Below are 20,277 nucleotides of genomic sequence, written 5' to 3'. Positions count from 1 at the left end.
TAACTTAACACAAGTCCCCCCTGGTGGGAGCGCTGTGGCTGGCGGCGAAGCCATCCCTCCCGCAGGGAGGGACTTGTGCATTATCCCAAATTTTACGCGGGAGCAGAAAGTTCATTTGGCTGAGAGGTTTTTAAAATTTTTATAGCTCCTCCCCCAGCCTCTCCACCGATATGCCCTATCTGTACCCTATGCTACTTTTCTTTCTCTACATTTTGGTCTACTCAGATTTTTTCTATCTCAATCTGTTGACCTTTTCAAAAGATCAAAAATGCACAAGTCTTCCAAATGAGGCTCCACTTGTTTGGGACTCCAGGAGTTGTTTTTCTGGCTACAAGATAGATAAGTGGCTCAAATTGATTGCAAGAACAGAACCTACAGCTCTGTGTATTCAGTTTTTCTATATTGGTTGGGATTTTTAGTGTAGCAGATCCTTTCTGCTCCTGCTTAAATCAAGACATAACTCATAAGCCTCTCCTGCGGAGAGCCCTCCGGGCGGGGTCCCCCGGACCCTCCGTTCAAGAGGCTTAGTTAAGCTAGAGCTTTTATCAAGTTGCTTTTCAAAATTGAACCCTACTTTTTTAAAAGCAGATCAGCAACCAAAATAACTACTTCTTCTGGTTGCTTGTGAGTATCTATCCCGCTTCCCAATTCCTCTTCATTTCCAAACTCGTTGCTAATCCCGTTCAACCAAAAATCCCCCGCCTCCCGCATATTGTGATGCTAACATTGCCATAACTGGTAACAATTTTTACGCATTGGGCACTCTTCTTTGGTTAGGTCAATCACCCTGCACTGTTTACGAGGGAAATCCTGAGTCTGTGGCCACGATTTACTTGCTCAACCCGGCGCAAAGGCATCACACTTTTCCGACAACGGAATATTGCCCTGACGCCGGGATACCGTTTGGGATCTACTCTTTCCAAACACTTGATCGGGAATTTATGGTCACCGCGCCTCAGGCAGAGAACAAGGAGTGACAAAAGCAACACAGGCTGAGGGGCCGGAGCACAAAGGACTCGTTCCCGAGTGATTTGCTGTTGCGATATCCGATTCTTTTCCCCAGGGGTGAAGGGGGGTGGGTTTACCAAACTTTGAGCACATCAGTGAATAGGAGTGAGTGTCATGAGCAATAACTGTTGTGATGTCCTGTTGAAATCTGATCTGTTGTCCGTAGAAATGAAGATCTTCCAGACCAAATGGTACACATTGATGTTGTTTTCTAAAGACAACGTGTTTAATCACTTGCATATGGGTTGGTCCCTCTTGCCAGAGCTGGTCGTAGATTTGTATATTTGTGTTGAGCGGAGTTGACTTGATTTTGTTTGCAAAAATCAACAAAAATTGAAAGCTGACCTATACAAAGGATTGGAAAGCCATCCGCAATGAGCTCGATATATGCGGGAGGAAAGTTATGTTGCCATCAACTTTCTTTGGCCCTCCCTGGCACATGGTTCAGTTATATCAAGACTCAATAGCAATCGTCAATCAGTACAACAAGCCATCTCTCTTTGTAACGGTCACTGCGAATCCACAATGGCCAGAGATTCAGTTACTGTTACAGGGTGGCCAAACTGCCACTGATCGTCCGGACGTTGTAGCGCGTGTGTTCCGCCTCAAAATGAAGTCAATTTTGCACAATCTTACCAGAAACCACCGCCTGGGACGGGTTCGAGCATTTGTTTATTGCGTTGAGTACCAAAAGCGGGGCCTGCCCCATTGCCATATCATGTTGATGTTGCACCCAGCTGACATACCTCAAACAGCGGAGGCAGTCGATGCTTTGGTTTGCGCCAAGATCCCAGACCACAAGACGGAGCCAACGTTATACAACTTAGTGAAGACACAGATGATCCACGGCCCCTGCTCTACAGCAAAAGGTTGTCTAATCAATGGCCGCTGTTCAAAGAACTTCCCTACACCATGGCAACATGATACGGTGCTCAGTGATGATGCTTATCCGCGCTACCGGCGTCGGGACAGTGGCAGAACCGTCATCAAGTTGGGTCAACGGTACACGATTCAACATGTTGTACCATATAATAAGTACTTACTGGAGGACTTCCCGTTGACTTCGAATAAATCTGGAATTCCAGATTTCGCAGGGGAATCTGGAATCTGGAACTCTGGATCCCTTTGGGGAGCTTCGGGGACCGAGATCTCCCTGCGAAATCTGAAATCTGTTGGCTCAGATCTGGATTTCCAGATTGATGGGAAGTCCTCCACTACTCCGATACAACTGCCACATCCATGTGGCATTACAGCCACCAAGTACCTCTTCAAATACATCTGTAAGGGTGTTCATTGTTTGGCATTGAAATTAAGAGACAGAGATGAAACTCTTAGGTTTGTTCATGGTTGATACATTGGTCCCTGCAAAGGTTAGTTTCCTGTTTCTTCTCAGTCATATATACCTCTGCAATTGTGTTTCTGTCCTATGCTTTAGAATGGCGGTTTTGTTCCCTGCGTGTACAAACAAATTGCAGGCATGTATGCAAGCGTCAAAACATGCATTGTCATAACTATTCGAGCTGTCAGCTTTGACGGTACAGAACACATTATAGGTCTTGGTCCATTGTGTCTATTGGGCCCCGGAATAGTGTAATGTAGTGAGACATTAGAAATCAGAGTGCCGTGCTCATAACCTCCTCAACGGGTCAAATTGTGGGAATTGGGTCCCAATAGCCAGTCTTGATTGTTTTTGATTATGGTATTCAAAATTGCATAAGATTTTTTTACATAAAATCATAAACTGCATTTTTGGCTGAGAGATGTCACTTTAAGTTTTATGCACGCTGACATCTCCCAGCCAAAATTGGTTTTATGATTTTATGTAAACTAGAGGCCAAGGCGGCTTTGCCGCTGCAAACTTTAGCTTCAGTTGACTCACCTTCTCTAGTTACTCTCCCTGTCTACCCAGCATTCAAATCTCAGCCCCCCCCCCCCATTTAGCCTCCAAGTTTAACTCCATACAAATATATCCAATCCTTCCCTGAGACACATCAGGTTTTCCCTGCAAGGCTGACCCCCCCCCCCCCCCCCCCCCCCCACTATTACACCCATCCATTTACAGAAAAGTTTCATCAAAAATAACTCCTTCCCAAGCATGAAAAAAAAGAAAATCATTCCAAATTTTCTAGGACCTGCTTATAGCCCAGAATCTCTTAGCTTTGAGCACTTGTGTCCCAGCCACAGTGGTATAGCAGGAGGGCTCAATTGTATGTAGGTGACCTTAGTTTCCCTAAGGTGATTGTATATGTGTATTATGACTTGAGATAAAGTTTGGCTGGTATCTTTAGAATTCATGCTTGCTCCTGTGCACAGCCAACCTCTCCAGGAACTTGTATCATCCTGGATACATAACTGAAACACAAAAGCCATTCTTTTGCTGGCTCACAGGCAGTTGATTTCACTGCCAGCATAATTGGCTGGGTTGAGGTTATCCCAGTTAAACTGGGATGCCCTCAACCAATTTAAACTTGGGTGATCTCAACTGATAAAATATAAATCCAAGGTACCCCCCTTGGGTTTATATTAAATTGGTTGTAATCAACCAAGTTTAAATTGGTTGAGTGCATTCCAGTTAAGCTGGGATGAATTCAACCCAGCCAAATATACTGGCAGTGTTTTGGCGTATGTTCTTTATTTTGTTTGTATAGCATATTCCTACTTGCTGACCTCTCATAAATTTGAGGCTGCAAAACAAAATGATAATATAGAAAGAAACAATCAAAAAAATCTTGAACAACTGGCTTGGCTCACTTGAGCACTACTTCAAGAGCAGCACTTTTCTCAAGCAACATCTTCAAGTGGAAGGGGTAAGTGGGAAAGGGTGATGGGGACAGGCAAGCAGAATTTTTCTGATATTGTTGTTGGGTGCAGCACATATTTACACCCAAAGGATGTGTTGTGGGTGGGCGGCAGCTTGTCAAAGGTCAAGACAAGAGAGTCATGCAAGCGCGGGTCGGCGGCGGACTGGTCGGCTTGCACATTGAGTGACATACAGCTGAATGCGCGAGATCGGCGGGGTGGACGCGGCTGTCAAGGGTGTCAGTTGGCCCTTGTGCGTCCAATGGACACCTTGAAGGACATAGCTGGGCAGGAGCTTGGGTACTGCTGTCACCAGATGGGGAAGAGTGGGAACAATGATGGAGGATGGTTGCGTCCTGGGGAACATGGCCCTACAAGTATTGCATGGATGAAGCCGCGTAGTTAGCCCTAATGCTGCGGCGGGATTAGGGCTAACTGTTATGGCTCAGAAAACCTATTTGCCAAGACCTCCTCTTGACTCCCCATACTCCATATATGAAGCTTTCCACCCCTACACTCCAACACTCACTCCTTGTCTCCTCGCGTAGCTTCAACATCCCCTGGGGGAGCTCAAAGGCCCAGAGGGCCTGGGCAGAGCCCGTCCCGCCCTCCGGTGTCCTGTTCTTTGCCAAGTCGCTAAGTCACCCTACGTAGGATGCACTATGACAATCAGCGCCGATTCAGACATTCAACACCGTCAAGACATCCAGGGGCTGAGCCGGGGGCGGCCTTGTTGAGACCAAATAACTCTAGTGCACCAAGACCATCCGAGTGTGCAGAGTGATCTTCCTGCGCCCGCGGGGGCGGCACAGCGGCGATGGGGTCAGGCGATCATGCCCTGCTCATACTACATAGGACGTGCTAGTAAGACTTGGGGGCGGGGAAGCGATGTGACCGACCCAAGTGCTGTCTTGGGGGGGGGGTCAGGTGACCCGACCCAGTGTTGTATGTGCATGTTGCGCGTTTGAGGTTGCCTTCATCTGAAACAATGACGGGTGGTCGGTGGCAGGTGCATAAGGGCATATGAGGAGATCATGCCGATCCCCTATCATGTCGCCCCTTGGCCGACCCAAGGGCGCACCCCCACGAGCACCCCGGCCTCACGCCACCTCAAGGCGCCCAATCGGCGAACCAGGCGGGCGGGCAACATGCCAACACCTGCTGGCCATAGTTCCCCCCCGGCGCCCGGATGACCTGTGCCAAAGGGAGGCGACCCCGGCTCGCGCCACAGCCTGACGCCAGCTCAACCATGACGCATGGCTGGCAATCCACTGAGGCGCCCAGCTCACGCCCGCATTGGCACCAGCCAGGATCCCGCTTGTCCTGACGCCTCCTAGGCTTGGGCGGACCGTGGTGTATCACGGTGGCGCCAGCGTGACTCCTGGTCACGCTGGCGTCCTGTAACGCCCACCTGGCGCATGTATGACTCCTGCGTCAGGTGGGCGCAGGGGGTTTTCCTGATTCGCCCGGGTGTGTAGCCAAGGAGGCAGTGGTGTCAAGGTTGTAATTTTTGGGAGAGGCAGGGTCAGGGTTTTGCTTGGCTTGGCGGAAGCGGCAACCAGAGAAAGGGTTGCCTGTATGTAGTTAGTGTGGTCAGGGCTGAGCGGGTGTCTGGACAATGGTCGGACTGGCCGAGTGAGGTTGGCGAGCGCGAGGAGGAGTCGGTGTGTATAGATTCTCTATGAAATGGAGGCACTATTGAGCTGTTGATCCCCAGGCTGCCCCCCAAGCTGTAATTCTAGCTGGGGGTCAGTCTCAACCCCCTCCGCTGTTGCACTTGCACAGTCTGAGGGGCAATATTTGTTGGCCCCCCTTTGCATAATGCCTTTACTGCGGGCGCTGGGGGTCATCCACCCACCTTTTTTAGCCCTGCTAGACAGGAATGGAAGGTGGGCCCGGGTGCATTAGCTTGCTGATGCTAGCGGGCTGAGTGTAGTTTTTTTTTCTTTCTTGTGTCTGATTGACTTGTAATTATACCAGAATGTTTTTTGTGGATTTTAGCTTTTGTAAAGGGGAAACCCTTGATCTTTTTTTTGTGATTTTGTATATTTCTAGGGGGAACCCTTGATCTTTCATTCTATGTTTCACTGACTTTTAATATACTTGGATAGTGAAATATGCAATTTTGAATACCATAGATGTGATTTGTCACAGCTGTCCACAGGCTTTTGCAATACCCTATTTCTGACAGGTATCCGGCAATTATGCGACTTGCTTTGCACTTGCCTGGCCATGAAACAATCTTTGACCAAGACTCGGAGGGGCACAAGAACAGATGACGTCAGGCGCTGCTGGTTTGACAACATTAACTCAGTTTTTTCAATTGAATAGAGACAACGCGCAAGGCTGGGGTCTGCCAAGGAATGGCTACCCAGACGCCGCCCATTGGAAACTATTGGCCGGTTGTATCTTGCGACACTGTTTGATGGAGAACGGTATTAACTTAGGCTTCTCTTACTGAATGTGAGGGGCCCAACCTGTTTCAATGCATTTTACTCCCAAAGATGGTTCTGATCCACAAGCCGGATCAGATGTGTGCTACAAGCTTTGGACAATGTCAATTCCCATTTGTTCCCGCTTTCGCAATGACAATCAACAAAGCTCAAGGATAGACTCTAGGTCGTGTGGGTGTTTATCTTCCTCAACCAGTGTTTTCTCATGGGCAGCTATATGTCGCCCTGTCTCACACAACAAGTCGTGCCGGCCTACTTGTTGGCATTGTAGGTGAGAATAGTGTTTTGCGGACCACAAATGTAGTGAACTTAGGTGTCATTAGAGATGCTGTTGTGTCAACAAGAGCTTCAAGTTTGTATGGTGTGTGTTTGTACATACTGGACTTGGCTCCATTGCAATTCTTTTGTAATGTTTGTCTTTGTATACATATTAGGTAACTGTTTGTAAAAAAAATTATGTAGTGTCTGACCAATTGTCCTTGGATGGGTGGCTTTACTGGACAGTAGTGATGCGGTGTGCTCAGTTAGCCAGTGTGCCAGTTCTTTTGTGGGGTCATTTCAGCTGTGTCTTAGTTTACGCGGCGCAGCCGCGATTTCCCTAGGAAAATCATAAAATCATAACACGTTTGAGTGATCATTTTTTATGTACCATTTTATAATTGTTGCTCTTTTTTGAGTGATTGGGTGTTACACATTTTTTTTAGATTAAAATTTGATGAAATTATGGTGTTATGATTTTATGCAGTCAACTTTGAACACCCCTATTGTGGAGGACAACTTGGTAAGGCAATTATATAATGGGGTTATGGTGCCAAAAATGACGTAAAATTTGAATTCAGGTTGTAAGGTGAAGAGACCAGAGCTGTAGGTTGCCTGAAAAAAAGGTTTGGAGGCTATATGTTGAATTGTGTATTTTGCATTGAATTAATTGGCGATTATTTCACCGATATTTATATCAGTGCTAAACAGGGCCTATATATGTTTGGGGGGGTTGTTTGATGGTGTGGAGAGGCGGAGGGGGAGGGGGGGTGGTTCAGGTGCTGTGGGGGCCTGCAGCGGCAAAGCCGCTTTGGTCTCTAGTATATATATATGGTTTAATTTGTGTGGAAAGGTGTAAAGTGCATAATTTCAGATAAACTTATTTTTCATCACCATTTGGCCATGGGAACTTGTCACAGCAAGAAGTCAAAAATATGAGAACATTTTTTCTGTTTTGTCATTCAACCATTTTCTGTCCCATTTGTTTCTCACTTGCCTGACTTTTTCTTGTCATGTGTTCACTTTCTCATACCCATTTTTAAGATTTTGGGGGATTTGGTTTGCACATTTTTGATGATTTTTCCCCCCTTTTTTTTACTCACGGTGATGTTCATTTTCTTGTGCTCATTTATATTCCCCTGCCTGTTTTTTATGTTCATCTTGTTCATCTTTTTTCATGTTTGTCTCATCTGTTTTTTTCAATTTTTTCCGTCTTTTTTCTTAATGTTTCTCCATGGTTTTAAAATCTCCAATATTGTTCATGCTTTTTTTAGGAGAGAGAGAGAGAGGACTGAAATGGATACAGCAGTGGCCAAGGTGACAGCGCGCTGGTTGAAAGTTAGACGTTGGGGGGAAGTGAATAACTGTTGGATGAGATGATGGACGTCAACGGCATCAAAGAGGGCATTGTACTTGGTGGTGTTGGTGAAGATCTCTGAGCGTCAAGGGTAACTCCCAGCAGAGGCGCCGGCATTGATCCGGGCAAATTGCTTGTACTCTTGCTGCCATTGGTCATCCTCCAGGCCAGCTGCGGAGAAATCAAGACAGGCAAAGAGATTTTACCGTTGTCGCCAGAGGTGGGACTTTTCTTGACTCTTGCCCACCATTGCATGCGCCTCAGTATCTCCCGTCTGACTATCCTCAACAAAGATTTGCGAGTTGATGAGACTGAAGAGGGTGCCAGATTTGGAGGAGCTCAACGGCTCCGGGGTTGAAGATGCTGGCCTGGAAGGCCCAAGCTTTGCTTCATCATTGCGAAATGGGTCCGGATTGTCTGGATGTGTCACATGAAGTACCTACCACATATCCTCCGTCCGCCCCACCCAGCTTGCTCGAGTCTCCTGAGACTCCATTGGATCAGCAAGGAGAAGGATGTCGGTGCCTAGCCTGGTCTGGCAACCGGGTCCAGCGGAGAGCCTTCGCCTAGCCACTCATGCTGGCAATATATAATGGGCCAAACATTAGGATAAAACATGTGATGTTGAGGCTACCTACTTACCCAAACTTGAGCCAAAATTGCTGCTTGAGTCCCGTTCGCAAGCGCATAGGAAGGGTCTTTGAGCAGGGGTCAACTGGTGCGGTTGGACTGAAGCCTTTTGAGTATGTATCCATGCTAATGGAATTTTGTGTGAAAAAAAATTTCAAAGGAGGGGTGGAAAAAAATGTGTACAAACTTCAAGGGCATGGGAAAAGGTTTCAAAGAAGGCAGCCAGGTTGCCGGTCTGAAGGACAATAATCTCCGGTTAGCTTCCTCCAGTTTTGTATGTGATGATAGCTTGGATCCTAACCCCAAGGCTTTCTCTGTGACAGTTGGGAGGGTCTTATTTGAAATCACACTTGCTATCAAAAGAATGTACACTGCTTTGTGCAATAAGCCGGTTCTGGGATTGGGTTCTTGTTTTGTACTTGCTCAATGGTATCTGGAGAGAGGACTGGTGAGTAAATCTGGTATGTAAATGAGTGACAGGACACCAAGTTTGCCAATGTTAACAGCCTTGGGATCATCAAGAGTGGTTTCACTGTCTTTGAAATTTTAGAGGAATCAGCAATGGGGGAGTGTAAAAAAATAATGGATGGGGAAAAAATTGATACCAACACCTGCACCGAGAAAAATAGAGCAGCGGAGGAGAATTTCAACTTGATTTCCTGGGTGCTAGCAAAGAAAAACTGGTATGCAGGGCCTAGGAGGATACAGACCAGTTGATGAAGCAGCATAGGTTGGTACAAACAGAAAGCAAGTGTCATCAGCAAGATCATGATGGCTTCAATTTACAGCTTGCTGCAAAGTGAACAACTGTCAGCCGGCTGCGCAGCACAAGCCAGTGTAACATATATAAAAATAATTATAAATAATATCCAAGTTTGTTCAATCCACAGAATCATGGAAGGCAAGATCATGGGTTTTGCCTATGTTCATTAACAAAAGACATATTATAAGTTGAAAATAATCCCCAAATACCCCGGGGGCACCTCGGATTGACCCTCCAGCTTGCGCCGCAGCAACAAGCAAAAGTGGGCCGGTCAAATTGGATTTCAAGGAGGGCCTAATCAATTAATTAGGGCAGCTCCAGGGAGGGGGTAGGACAAAACCGGATCCCCTGCAGTTCAGCATTAAACATTGCCCGCTCTTTAAATCAACACCATCCCACTGAACCCGACTTGCCAACGACTGCCGTTTTGTGGACCCTTGCCCACCAAGTACAGGCACTCACCAGTATTAACACCACCTCCGCTGCCCTGCTTTTCCTCAAACTTCAGCCATACCACCCAACTTATCAAATATTCCTTCCCTTCTGCGCACAGCAACGGCTCAATGCCGCCTAATCCGGTCACCCCTATCATCAACATAACGACAACTTTGCGTCAGTCCTGCCCGCAAGGGTCTATATATTTTCTTCTTCTTTTCAACTGAGCCCTACCCCACGACGCCTGCGGCAGCAGCTAACACATTTGCTTCCTGCACCCGTGTCACCAACACCAGCCCCATATCCAGTTTCACGGCCCCCTCTGTTGACTTGCCGGTCTCAAACAACTCCTCACTAGGGCCTAACGCACCACACCAATTGTTGCCACAACAACAAGAGTGTCCACTCCTGATCCCTTTATTTATCATCGTTGACTACATTGCGATAAGCAGTTTTTGAAAAGGAAGCGCTGTGCTGCTGGGGCCAAGCCAGCTTGTGAATGACATCAATAGGAAGCTTACGTCGAGATTATTCAATAGCAATGTGTTATCTAAAAGTGCTTTTTTGCCGCGGCCGGAGTGACACGCCGATAATGTGAGGGTTGGGGTAAGGGGCCTGACCTAGCATGGCGGAGGAGGCGGTTGTCCTAGCAGCTTTGCCTGTGGAATAGGGCGGCGTGACTTGATATTGACATCAGTAAAGCATGGCGGGAGGCAATGCCTCAGTTAATTCTCCAGATGAACCCCAACAGTAAGCGATAACCTGAGCCAATGGATTTCTATGCTAACTGTTGTTAAGGTTATCAGGTCAGATTCCAGTTCTGCTCAACAACAATCACAACGCAATCAACACTAAGAGGCGTCCATTTTGCGTGATGAAGAGTAGTGCAAATGTTATGGTGAGCTTTTATCATTTTTCTCGTATCCGTTTAGTGGACGTCGATTTTTATTATTTGACTGTGATCATTGCCTCTCTTGGAGAATCAATAATAAGTGGGTTTTATGCTTTGAAGAGCCGCGCGAAACTGCAGAGATGGTCCAGTGGACAACTTGGGGTTTATCTGAGCTCGCGCCGATTATGAATGATTGCATATTTTTTGTTTGTGAGTAGCTTACGTCAAGGATTTTGACCTTCAGAATAAGTTAAGTTGAAATTGAATTACGACAGATAGGATATGCAATACACAAAGAAAAAAAAAATTGTGCATGTTCTGCGTGCTCAGGTATTAAAATTACTTGAAACACTCAATTCACACTTGCTGGGCGACGGGTTCGTAGTATCACGTGATTATGTTGCGGGGGCCGGCGGCGGGAAGTTTTCTGGCGCGGGCATAATCCTCTGGCCTTGAGTGCAACGTTGTGGGTCGCCTGTTGCGTGCAACTTATGCTGACAAGTGAGGCACAGCTGGGTTAATGTAGCCGGTCCCTGCGGCCTTGACGGTACGACACTAGCACGTTTTCCACGCCTGGTGCGATGAAGGGAGCGCATCAAGCAGCGATCCGTCGTAGTGGCAGGTTGTGCGAGTAAAAATGAAAGATAGGACGGATGTGTTTGCTTTTGGAATTTTTTGAGCCTAAGTGAAACCGCCATGGCTTTTAGTCTGCGTGCACCATTGAGCCCGATCTGAGCCCCCCCACTTTTAGCAACTTTTTCCACGCGTTCAATGGCAAATTGTTAGAGCTAATGGTGATTTGGTGAGATGATTGAATGGGCAACCAGTCACCCTAACCGGATTGAACTTTGGCGCGCGGGTAGGGTGCGCCCATCTAGGCGAGAGAACCCTGAGCGGCCTTGGTGGACTTGTTGTGTAGCTTGGGGGCGACTTTTGGGTTGAGTTGATGTGATTGTCAAGCGGTCAAATGTTTAGGGTGAATTTCTGTAGATTCCCAGGGAGCGGAAGATTTCTTGGGGGGGGGGGGGGGTGGGAGCGGGGGCTGGGGGGCCAGCAAAAGCTTGCGGGTGAGTTTTTGTTGCAGCGGCGAAGCCGCTTTGGCCTCTAGTTAATATTAATATGACACATTTTTGGTGACAGATATCTATGTGATCTGTCACCTATAATATAAATATATAATAAATAAATACATAGAAAATAGAAGATATTTATATATTTCAAATGGATAATAATACATAAACTGATGCGTATGCTAAATATATTCCAGGTGAATAATAAACAATATCCAGGTGCGCAAGCATCCTGTACATATGTCACGGAAACTTACAGGACATGGGTTACATGTCTGAAGTCTTCTGGTATGTCAATCTTCTGCGCTGAGGTTTTTTTATTGTACTAGAGGCCAGGGCGGCTTTGCCGCTGCAGATCCAAGATTAATGTATTCCAACCCTTTTTCACAATTACCCCTCAAATACTTGACACAACTCTGTGCAAACAGGTATAAGTTGCATCATACACTGCAATTCAAAATTTAAAATGTGACTAGTGGTGGCCTGGTTGTTGTGGAAGAGTAAGTTTCTAATTGTTTTAAAAACTGTTCTCATTGTTGTCGTGTAATAATCCAATGAATCTTCTATATGAGTATATCTGCTTCTACAGCAGATTCTTGTTGCGCTTCAGCAGCCAAGGACGGTGGAGCTTGCTGGACAAGCGGGAGAAGAAACTTAACCATCCCCCTTTTTCTGTCCTTCCCCTTCTCTTTTCTCTTTTCCTTTCTCTTTCCATTTTTTTTGCGTTTAATGCGCTTCTCATTTAAACTCTTGGCCTTGAGCTTGCCTTTTTTCATTTTTTTTTCATTGAGAGGAACTTTTCATTTTCTTGTGAATATTACCTCGACTGTTTTCTCATCATTTTTCTTCTTCTTTTTGTATAACCTGTCATTCTTTTGGTATAGCGTCTGAATAAAAATTAAATACATTCGTTCAAAAATATGTAAATATGTACTGAACAAGGACTACAAGAATAGCTAATGAGTGAAGTTAAGGGCCCATCCAAGCATATTCATCCCACACATTATGAAAGAACACCACTCAGCTGGTCTTACTTTTCTCATAGTCCGTAAATCAGGCGGGTGTGGGATTGGTATTGTCTCCTAGCGGGCGCCAGTCCTCATCTTCCGCCTTCTGCGCTTCCTCCCCATCATCATCATCATCCCCACCACCATCATCATGATCATCCTCCTCCTCGTTATCATCATGATGTGAAGAAGAGTCGGAGTTGGGTTTGGATGTCGACGAAAACAACAGCGGGGTCAGATGATGGCCTTGGAGTCGTCGGAAGAGAGAGCTGAAGCCGTCGCCAAAGGATGCTTGGGCAGCGGCAACGGAAGAGCTGCTTGACGCCGATGAGGGCGGGGGAGAATGTTGGCAAGGAGGGGACGATGGAGTAGCCTGCTGCGGGAGCCGAGTAGGGTCGGAGGAGGCCCGGCGGGACGACGGGAGCGTCTCCCCCCACCACGCTGTCAACGGTCAAGCTCAGTCGGAGCGTGTCCAAGCGGCGGGCAACCTCGTCCAGTCGCCCAATATCTGCAGGCTTGAATTGGTGACCGCTGTGGCTTGGGTCTACGCATCCCATTGACGAGGGCTGCTGGGAGGGGGTGCTCGAGAAGAGTCGGGCGGCCAGGGCTTTGACTATTGATCCTTTTCTACTCATTGCCTTTGTCACTTCTTTGGCTAATGAACATCAGGAGGGAGGGGTAAAGCAGTGTGGCCCGAGTTTAAAGAGCAGGTTAGTGCGGAAGCTCAGTGAGAAGAGAGGTGGGCGGTCCAGGAAAGGAGACCGGTGTCAAGAGGAGAGGAGAAGCAGGGATGATTGAGCAAGGGTTGACAGCGGTACCTGAGGGAAGATGGGCAGCATCGGCGGGATTGGGGGGAGGAGTGTTGGAGAGCAAGAGGCCGCTGAGGTTGACCGTGGCAAAGGCTGGGTACATCTGACGTTCTCCCACCTGCTCACTTGGCTCCTCCGGATCCCACAACTCCTCCTCAATTGTTGTTGATGATGGCGGGACGATCAGGCGGGAGATTGGCGTTGGGGCCGATCAACGGAGACCGTGTTCCTCCGCTGTCCTTTCCGTTTAGTAGCCTGCATCACGCACATACACATCATCAACCTCCTCTCTTCATCTCTAACCAGAAACTTGGAAAAAGGGGGAAGACTGACTGGATTGGGCCGGGGATTGGCCCCGTGGTCTTCCTGGAGGACTTTGGCCCGCTTGGGCTGGTGAGAGAGCGGGAGCTCTTTGGGGAGCTGGTCAAACTCCAAACAGAAGACGTCGCGTTTGAATCCAACTTTGTGTTTCTTGTTATCTTTGTTGGCAAGGGAGGGGTGTTGGTAGTCCTCCTGGGTTTCCGCTGGGGTATTTTCGGAGACAGGCAGACTTCTGCGCCATTTGATGAGGAAAAAGAGCGCGGGAGTGGGATGGGCAGGCTAGGGTCCTGCTATTGAGACTGGTGGTGGTGGTGGTGGAGGTTGGCGGTCGTGCGCTGCTACGGAGACGGTGCTGAGGCACTTCTGCATTGCTGGCGGGTGGGGTTTGATGGGGAGACTATCCTCCTGATCAAATACATAGCTAAGGTAGATTCTCCAAATCTGGAATTAGTTTGGTTATATTCACCCCACCACTGTTGCCTGATGTGGACCTCCCATGTCGGCAGCGCCACCGCAGCGCAAGGGAATGATGCCTGCCTGACCATCACAACGGGTTGGCCTGCGGGACGGGCGACCCAAAGGCACCCAGCGTGGCTTACAACAACCTGATGTGGGTCCTGACGCCACCTGGCCTTGGGAGCCCCGCCCCCTATCACCGTGACGCCAAGCTGGCGCCGCAGCTTTGCCCGATTTGTCCGGGTGTGTAGTTTACATCCATATGAAGTCACTGCCGCGCGGGTCAAAGATGCATCAGCGGCGTGGCGGTGGCATCGTTGCCAAGGATATGCACTTGGCATGCAGGGCCAAGTCAAGGAAGCCAATGCGAGTTTGCTGGGTGTATGTACATACATATATACAAATGAGCTGGGCTTTCCCCTTCTCTGGTCATCCAGCTGGGGCTTCCCTTCACTCGATGGCACAGGATGGCACAGCTTGTGCTTGCAATGATACAGGGGCCTCGGGGTGGACTTGGCCAAGCCCTTGCATCGAGGAGGACAACACAGGGCCGGTGTGTATGGGCCATCAAGAAGAGGCAAGCCCCTGCTAGATGGCCGGTATGTATGGGCCATTGAGCAGAGCAAAGCCCCTGCTCGATGGCCGGTGTGTATGGGCCATCCAGCAGAGGCAAGCCCCTGCTCGATGGCCGGTATGTATGGGCCATCCAGCAGAGCAAAGCCCCTGCTTGATGGCCGGTGTGTATGGGCCATCCAGCAGAGCGAAGCCCCTGCTTGATGGCCGGTGTGTATGGGCCATCGAGAAGAGGCAAGCCCCTGCTCAATGGCCAGTATGTATGGGCCATCGAGCAGAGGGAAGCCCCTGCTCAATGGCCGGTGTGTATGGGCCATCGAGCAGAGGGAAGCCCCTGCTTGATGGCCGGTGTGTATGGGCCATCGAGCAGAGGCAAGCCCCTGCTTGATGGCCGGTGTGTATGGGCCATTGAGCAGAGGGAAGCCCCTGCTTGATGGCCGGTGTGTATGGGCCATCGAGCAGAGGCAAGCCCCTGCTTGATGGCCGGTATGTATGGGCCATTGAGCGGAGGGAAGCCCCTGCTTGATGGCCGGTGTGTATGGGCCATTGAGCAGAGGCAAGCCCCTGCTTGATGGCCGGTGTGGTAGACGGAAAAGTGGAAAAATAAAAAGTTTTTTCTATGCCACATAATTACTCATACTAGGCCTAAAGATACCATTAAATGGACCCCAGAAATGGATTCTACAGCCAATTTTACCCCTAGTCACCACTGGAAGCGTCACTGGAGCCCCTCTGGATTGGAACCTACACGCCCTTGGGCAATGGACACCCATCACACGTTCAGCATACCCAGTCACCAGCCTGTCACACGCCTCAAGTCAAGGATCACAGTATTATGCTTATACACATCACAGGATACAAGCATACATCTCCCCATCAGACTATAGTCATCACATAGTATCAAGTACTCTTCTATTTCCATATTATGATGTCATCCCGCACTGATCCTGCAGTTCAGACATCATTTATGCACCCCCTGCATCCACCTGTCAACTAATGCAGCCTACTGTCACTTTACGCAGCCTTCATGCAGCCCTACTGCATGCTTATGACATCATTTATGTACCCCTGACACATTATGACATCATGTGTATCTACTCTCACCAGCTAAAATCCCTCACACTGTTGTCCACATCAGCTGAAACCCTAACCCACAAGCCCTCTGGGGCTCCACTTCTGTCTATATAAGGAGCTCTCTCCTCCCCAGTTGTCAGCTCCTCAGTTCATCACTCACCAATCACAGTCACCCCAATATTCACCTTTACCAATTATAACCAACCCTTATATAAATCATCAGCTCTATACCTTGTCAATCAAACAACTCATCTTGAGCCAACCTACCCTATCACTTGAATAAAAATTGCCAAGCATAGCTTGGTGGGTCTTTTTGACTGATAGCATAGAAGGGCAGAGTTTGCACCCCATCATCCCCTTCTCCATTCAGCAAAAGGGTTTCACAACCACTTTTGAGTCTTACAAGGGAGTCCCCAACGTGATAGGATAATCTTGTTCGATCGACGACGTATAGGTTTAACCGAATTCCACATATCCAGAAGAACTCGTCAAGGGATCTTAGCTTCTAACGACGAAAGGAATCAAATTCATCAACAAATCAAGAGCGCTCAACGGCATATTCAGTTATTCTGTTGAAAGACTAGTCAACTATTACAAACCATCTAAGGGACCAATTACAAACCTCTGAAGAGAACGTATAGCCACAGGACCTGGAAGGAGTATTTCGAAGGAAGCAGCTGATTATATATTGGAAGACGGTTTGTCGTACCTAAGGATCCGGATAATTAGATACTGTTAGAAGAAACCTCTGGAGCCCACTCGAAGGAAGCAGCCAATTATATACTGAACGACGGTGTGTAGTACCTAAGGATTTGGATAATTGGATACTGTTTGAAGAACACTCCCAGCATGGTGAAGTTATTTATATCAAATATTGAAAGAATACCCCCAATTTGCCCTAGTAAAGAGACCAGAGACCAGATATTATTGTTTCTTTTTCAGAGCACAGTAACAGGAAGCCAAGGATCAACATAATAGAAAACTAAGAATCAACAAGATGAACATGAATTTACCATTCAGCACACCGGATTTGGAAGATGGATTTGCTCCCTCTACCCCGTTTAGGAACAGACCATTGGCAGGACCCTCAGGATCGTTTTGGACTTTGGAATCCCAGAACCCTCCGCCGCCTCCACAAAAAGAAAAAGGGAAAGAACCAGGAAATAAATTCAGAGATCAAGCTGAAGAAGGGCTGTCCGACTCCGATGAAACTCCACAACACCAGAATATCCCTCCCAGACAAATGACACCACGACAACAGCTGTCAGGGTATGGAATTCATAACACTGAAAATGTCAGAGAACCAATGTATCAGCCTCAATTTCAAAAAAACAACAACATTGGTCTCAATCTCGACAAGAGCCTATGAGGCCACAACCACGGGTCCCGACTCCACCATTCCAACCGGCGCACCCCTCCAAACCCATGATCATAAAGGATCCAGGGCTCTATTACAAAGGAAGCCAGTTTATGAAATTCCTGACCCGGTTTGAAAGAACAGCATACGCACACGGAGCTTCAGATCATGACAAAGTAGTCCAGATCTTACGATTCATACGGACGGAGGAATTAAAATGCCAACTCAAAGAAATGGACGGATACAATGATTACGACTGGGCAAAACTTCAAGCGGAAATGGTCACAGCTTGGGGAGATTTGGATAACACCGTCATGTATACTGTGGATGATCTAATCAAGGTGGCAAAAATTCAAGCAAAAGAAGGAATTTCAAGTCACCGGGAATACAAAGCGTACCTGGCGAAGTTTACCCCAATCCTCAAATATCTAGTAAAAAATGAACACATCAGTAAAGAAAGCAATGCCGAATCCTATTTTTAAGTGCATTCTCAGCGGAAAGTCAACAAAGTATCAAGCGCACCCTAGTCAACAAGAATCAACTACCAAGAGCTAAGGATGGAAGTAACAAGGCACCAAAATGGGAAGACTTAACTAAGGCTGCAGAAACCAAAGTTAGGGTAGATGAAGGCTATAATAGTTTCTCGCATTTCTCTGAATCAAACCGACTAATGCAGAAGGATCTGGATACCAAGAAAGGCGACGGAAGACGACAAGAACAAATGCTAAAAGAAACCCCAAATGACAAAGCTGTGGAACAAAATCTTAACGATTTGCATCAAAAATTGGCAGCTCTCAAGCAACAGATGAAGAATGACCCACTATCAAGTTATAATAGACAAGGCCAGTCTGAAAAACAGGAATTTGCCAGAGGAAACTCCCAAACCTCCACTCCACTGTACAAGACAATGGTTTGCTACTATTGCAAGCGGGAAGGCCACTCCACATCAAAATGTCCCGAATATTTGAAGGATGAAGAGCAAGGACTGGTTAGACGAGCAGGAAAGGACTGGTTCCTACCAAATGGGCAGCACATAACCTGGGTACCTTCTAGACCAATACAAACAGTGGTAGCCACAGAATCTGCAAGACCAGAGATGCAAGAATCAATCAGGAATCTGGCAAAATCCCGTCAAACCGGAAACGGTAACACTCCAGTAATGAAGGCTTCAGTACAAACCGTGGATTGGAATCCCCCGTCCTTAGGATTGGAAAATTTCATGAAAACTCACGCGGTCACTAGAGCAGAAGCTCAGAAAGGAAGACGCGGAGTTAGGATCCAAGAACCGGAAAGAGACACCATGGATATTGATGAAGAAGAGGAAGAAGATAACTTGCCAAAAGAAACGCCAAGGAAAGCACCTGGGAAAGTTTGGAGTTGAGAACAAGTACCAACTATTCTGAAAAAAGAATCACCAGAAGAAACCCTCCTACAGGACTTGGATCACGTCAAAATTCCAACGACTTTTGCGCAGCTCACAGCAATCTCACCTTCATATACAGAGCAAGTCATTGCAAAGCTACAAGGACGACTGCCAGGGAAGAATACCACCACTTACATGGCAACAGAAGCCACAAAAGTAGCAGCAGCAATGGCCACTCCACCAGTAGAAGATCAATCAGATCCATGCTACTACAGTTGCGCCTTGGGATATGTAACAGCCGAAGTTGGGGGAGCTAAAGTCGATTTTATTGTTGATTCTGGGTCTATGGTAAATGTCATGCCCCAATCAGTAGTGGACGATCTGGATCTAGAGAGGATACAAGTTGACATACCCATGAAAGGAGTTGGCGGAGCCAGGTGCGACATCACGGGAGTAGCAGAAAACTGCCCAGTAAGAATTGGTTGATTTGCTGGACCTGCTCATCTCTTCATATCACCAAAAGCGCAAGACTGCATCCTGGGACGCCCCTTTCTTTTCAACTATGGCTGTACATTGGAGTACCATGATACCGGGGAGACACTCTCTTTCCAAGGAACCAAAGGAAGGCGGGTGTCAGTACCTCTAGCACGTATTGGTCAAGGGCGAGGTTGGGATAATCGAAAGGATCTCAGTACCAACGTTGTGAAGCCAGACATGGGCCAGAACCCCACTTCTACTATCAACAATGAGGAGCGAATGTTCAAAAAGAAGACAAATGATCATTTTTTATAAATACCGGCGTTCATCTAGGGAAAAACTCACTCCAGCTAGTCAAGCGGGTTATATCTCGAGCGCTGGGTTTCTTTGACTGGCTTAAAAAAATAATCCTCAAATCAATCAAAACTCTATCAAGTAAAACACAAAAATATCTAAGTATATTAAATCCACACTTTCGTGGATTTTTGGTTCATGGGTTTCCCCTACCCCTTTCTCAAATAGCCACAAAAGAAATTTGACTTTTCCCCCATCCCTTTTTTTCAGGCAGAAGTATGTTTGACTTTGCTGCCGTGAAAAATTCATTTTAAGTCCCCGAACATATATATGCCTTGGACTGGTCTCCCAATTCACAAACCGTGAATGAAAAGAGGCCGGCGTTATCCCCCTCGTCCTGTTGCAATTGCAAGGGGAGAGAGGGGGCGAATAGGATGCCAAATGGCAGATAAATAATTATGCAAATTAAATGCTCAGCTTGCGCAAACTCGGCAGCGAGTTAAAAAAAAAATTCTTTGAGTTGTCTGAGCCTGTGCAACTGAGCACAACACTTTTAACACCCGCTTGGGCCTATGCAAATGCAAAAGGCGGAGGGGAACAATCAGCCTGCGCAAGTGCGGCAGGGGATTGAGAATCTAACTTGACCCTCTCGGGTCCCCGCAATTGCTCGGGACGGAGAGGGCTAAGGACGGGTTCAACTCAGCCTCTGCAAGTGCGAGAGGGGAATTGGCCCGTGAGGGATAGTAGCTGCACTAACGTCGCCTCTCTTTATGCACTTCTGGCGACTTGCGCCCCCCTCCACGTTGTCACCCCCTCAGTTCTGAAACAACTAACCCGTTCTGTTTAGGTGACATCAGACGCGAGGGGATTGTCCCGCTGGG

General features: G+C 47.5%; 2 protein-coding genes across 2 annotated transcripts; one reads left to right on the top strand and one right to left on the bottom strand.

The window, feature by feature from the left end:
• Positions 1 to 4,841: 4,841 nt before the first annotated feature.
• On the top strand, positions 4,842 to 5,000 carry PtA15_15A153 (uncharacterized protein; the record flags this gene model as incomplete). Its single annotated transcript, XM_053163330.1, has 1 exon — positions 4,842 to 5,000. The coding sequence occupies one exon, from the start codon at positions 4,842 to 4,844 to the stop codon at positions 4,998 to 5,000; it is 159 nt and encodes a 52-aa protein (XP_053027316.1).
• A 7,532-nt stretch (positions 5,001 to 12,532) lies between these two features.
• PtA15_15A152 (uncharacterized protein) lies at positions 12,533 to 13,307 on the bottom strand (the record flags this gene model as incomplete). The annotated part of the gene is made up of 2 exons (XM_053163329.1): positions 12,533 to 12,552; positions 12,980 to 13,307. The coding sequence occupies 2 exons, from the start codon at positions 13,305 to 13,307 to the stop codon at positions 12,533 to 12,535; spliced, it is 348 nt and encodes a 115-aa protein (XP_053027315.1).
• Between the last annotated feature and the right edge of the window lie 6,970 nt (positions 13,308 to 20,277).

This window comes from Puccinia triticina, chromosome 15A (assembly GCF_026914185.1).
Source record: "Puccinia triticina chromosome 15A, complete sequence".
NCBI classification, from domain to species: domain Eukaryota; kingdom Fungi; phylum Basidiomycota; class Pucciniomycetes; order Pucciniales; family Pucciniaceae; genus Puccinia; species Puccinia triticina.
Note: the sequence above shows the minus strand (reverse complement) of the source record. Positions and strands in the feature narration are given on the sequence as shown.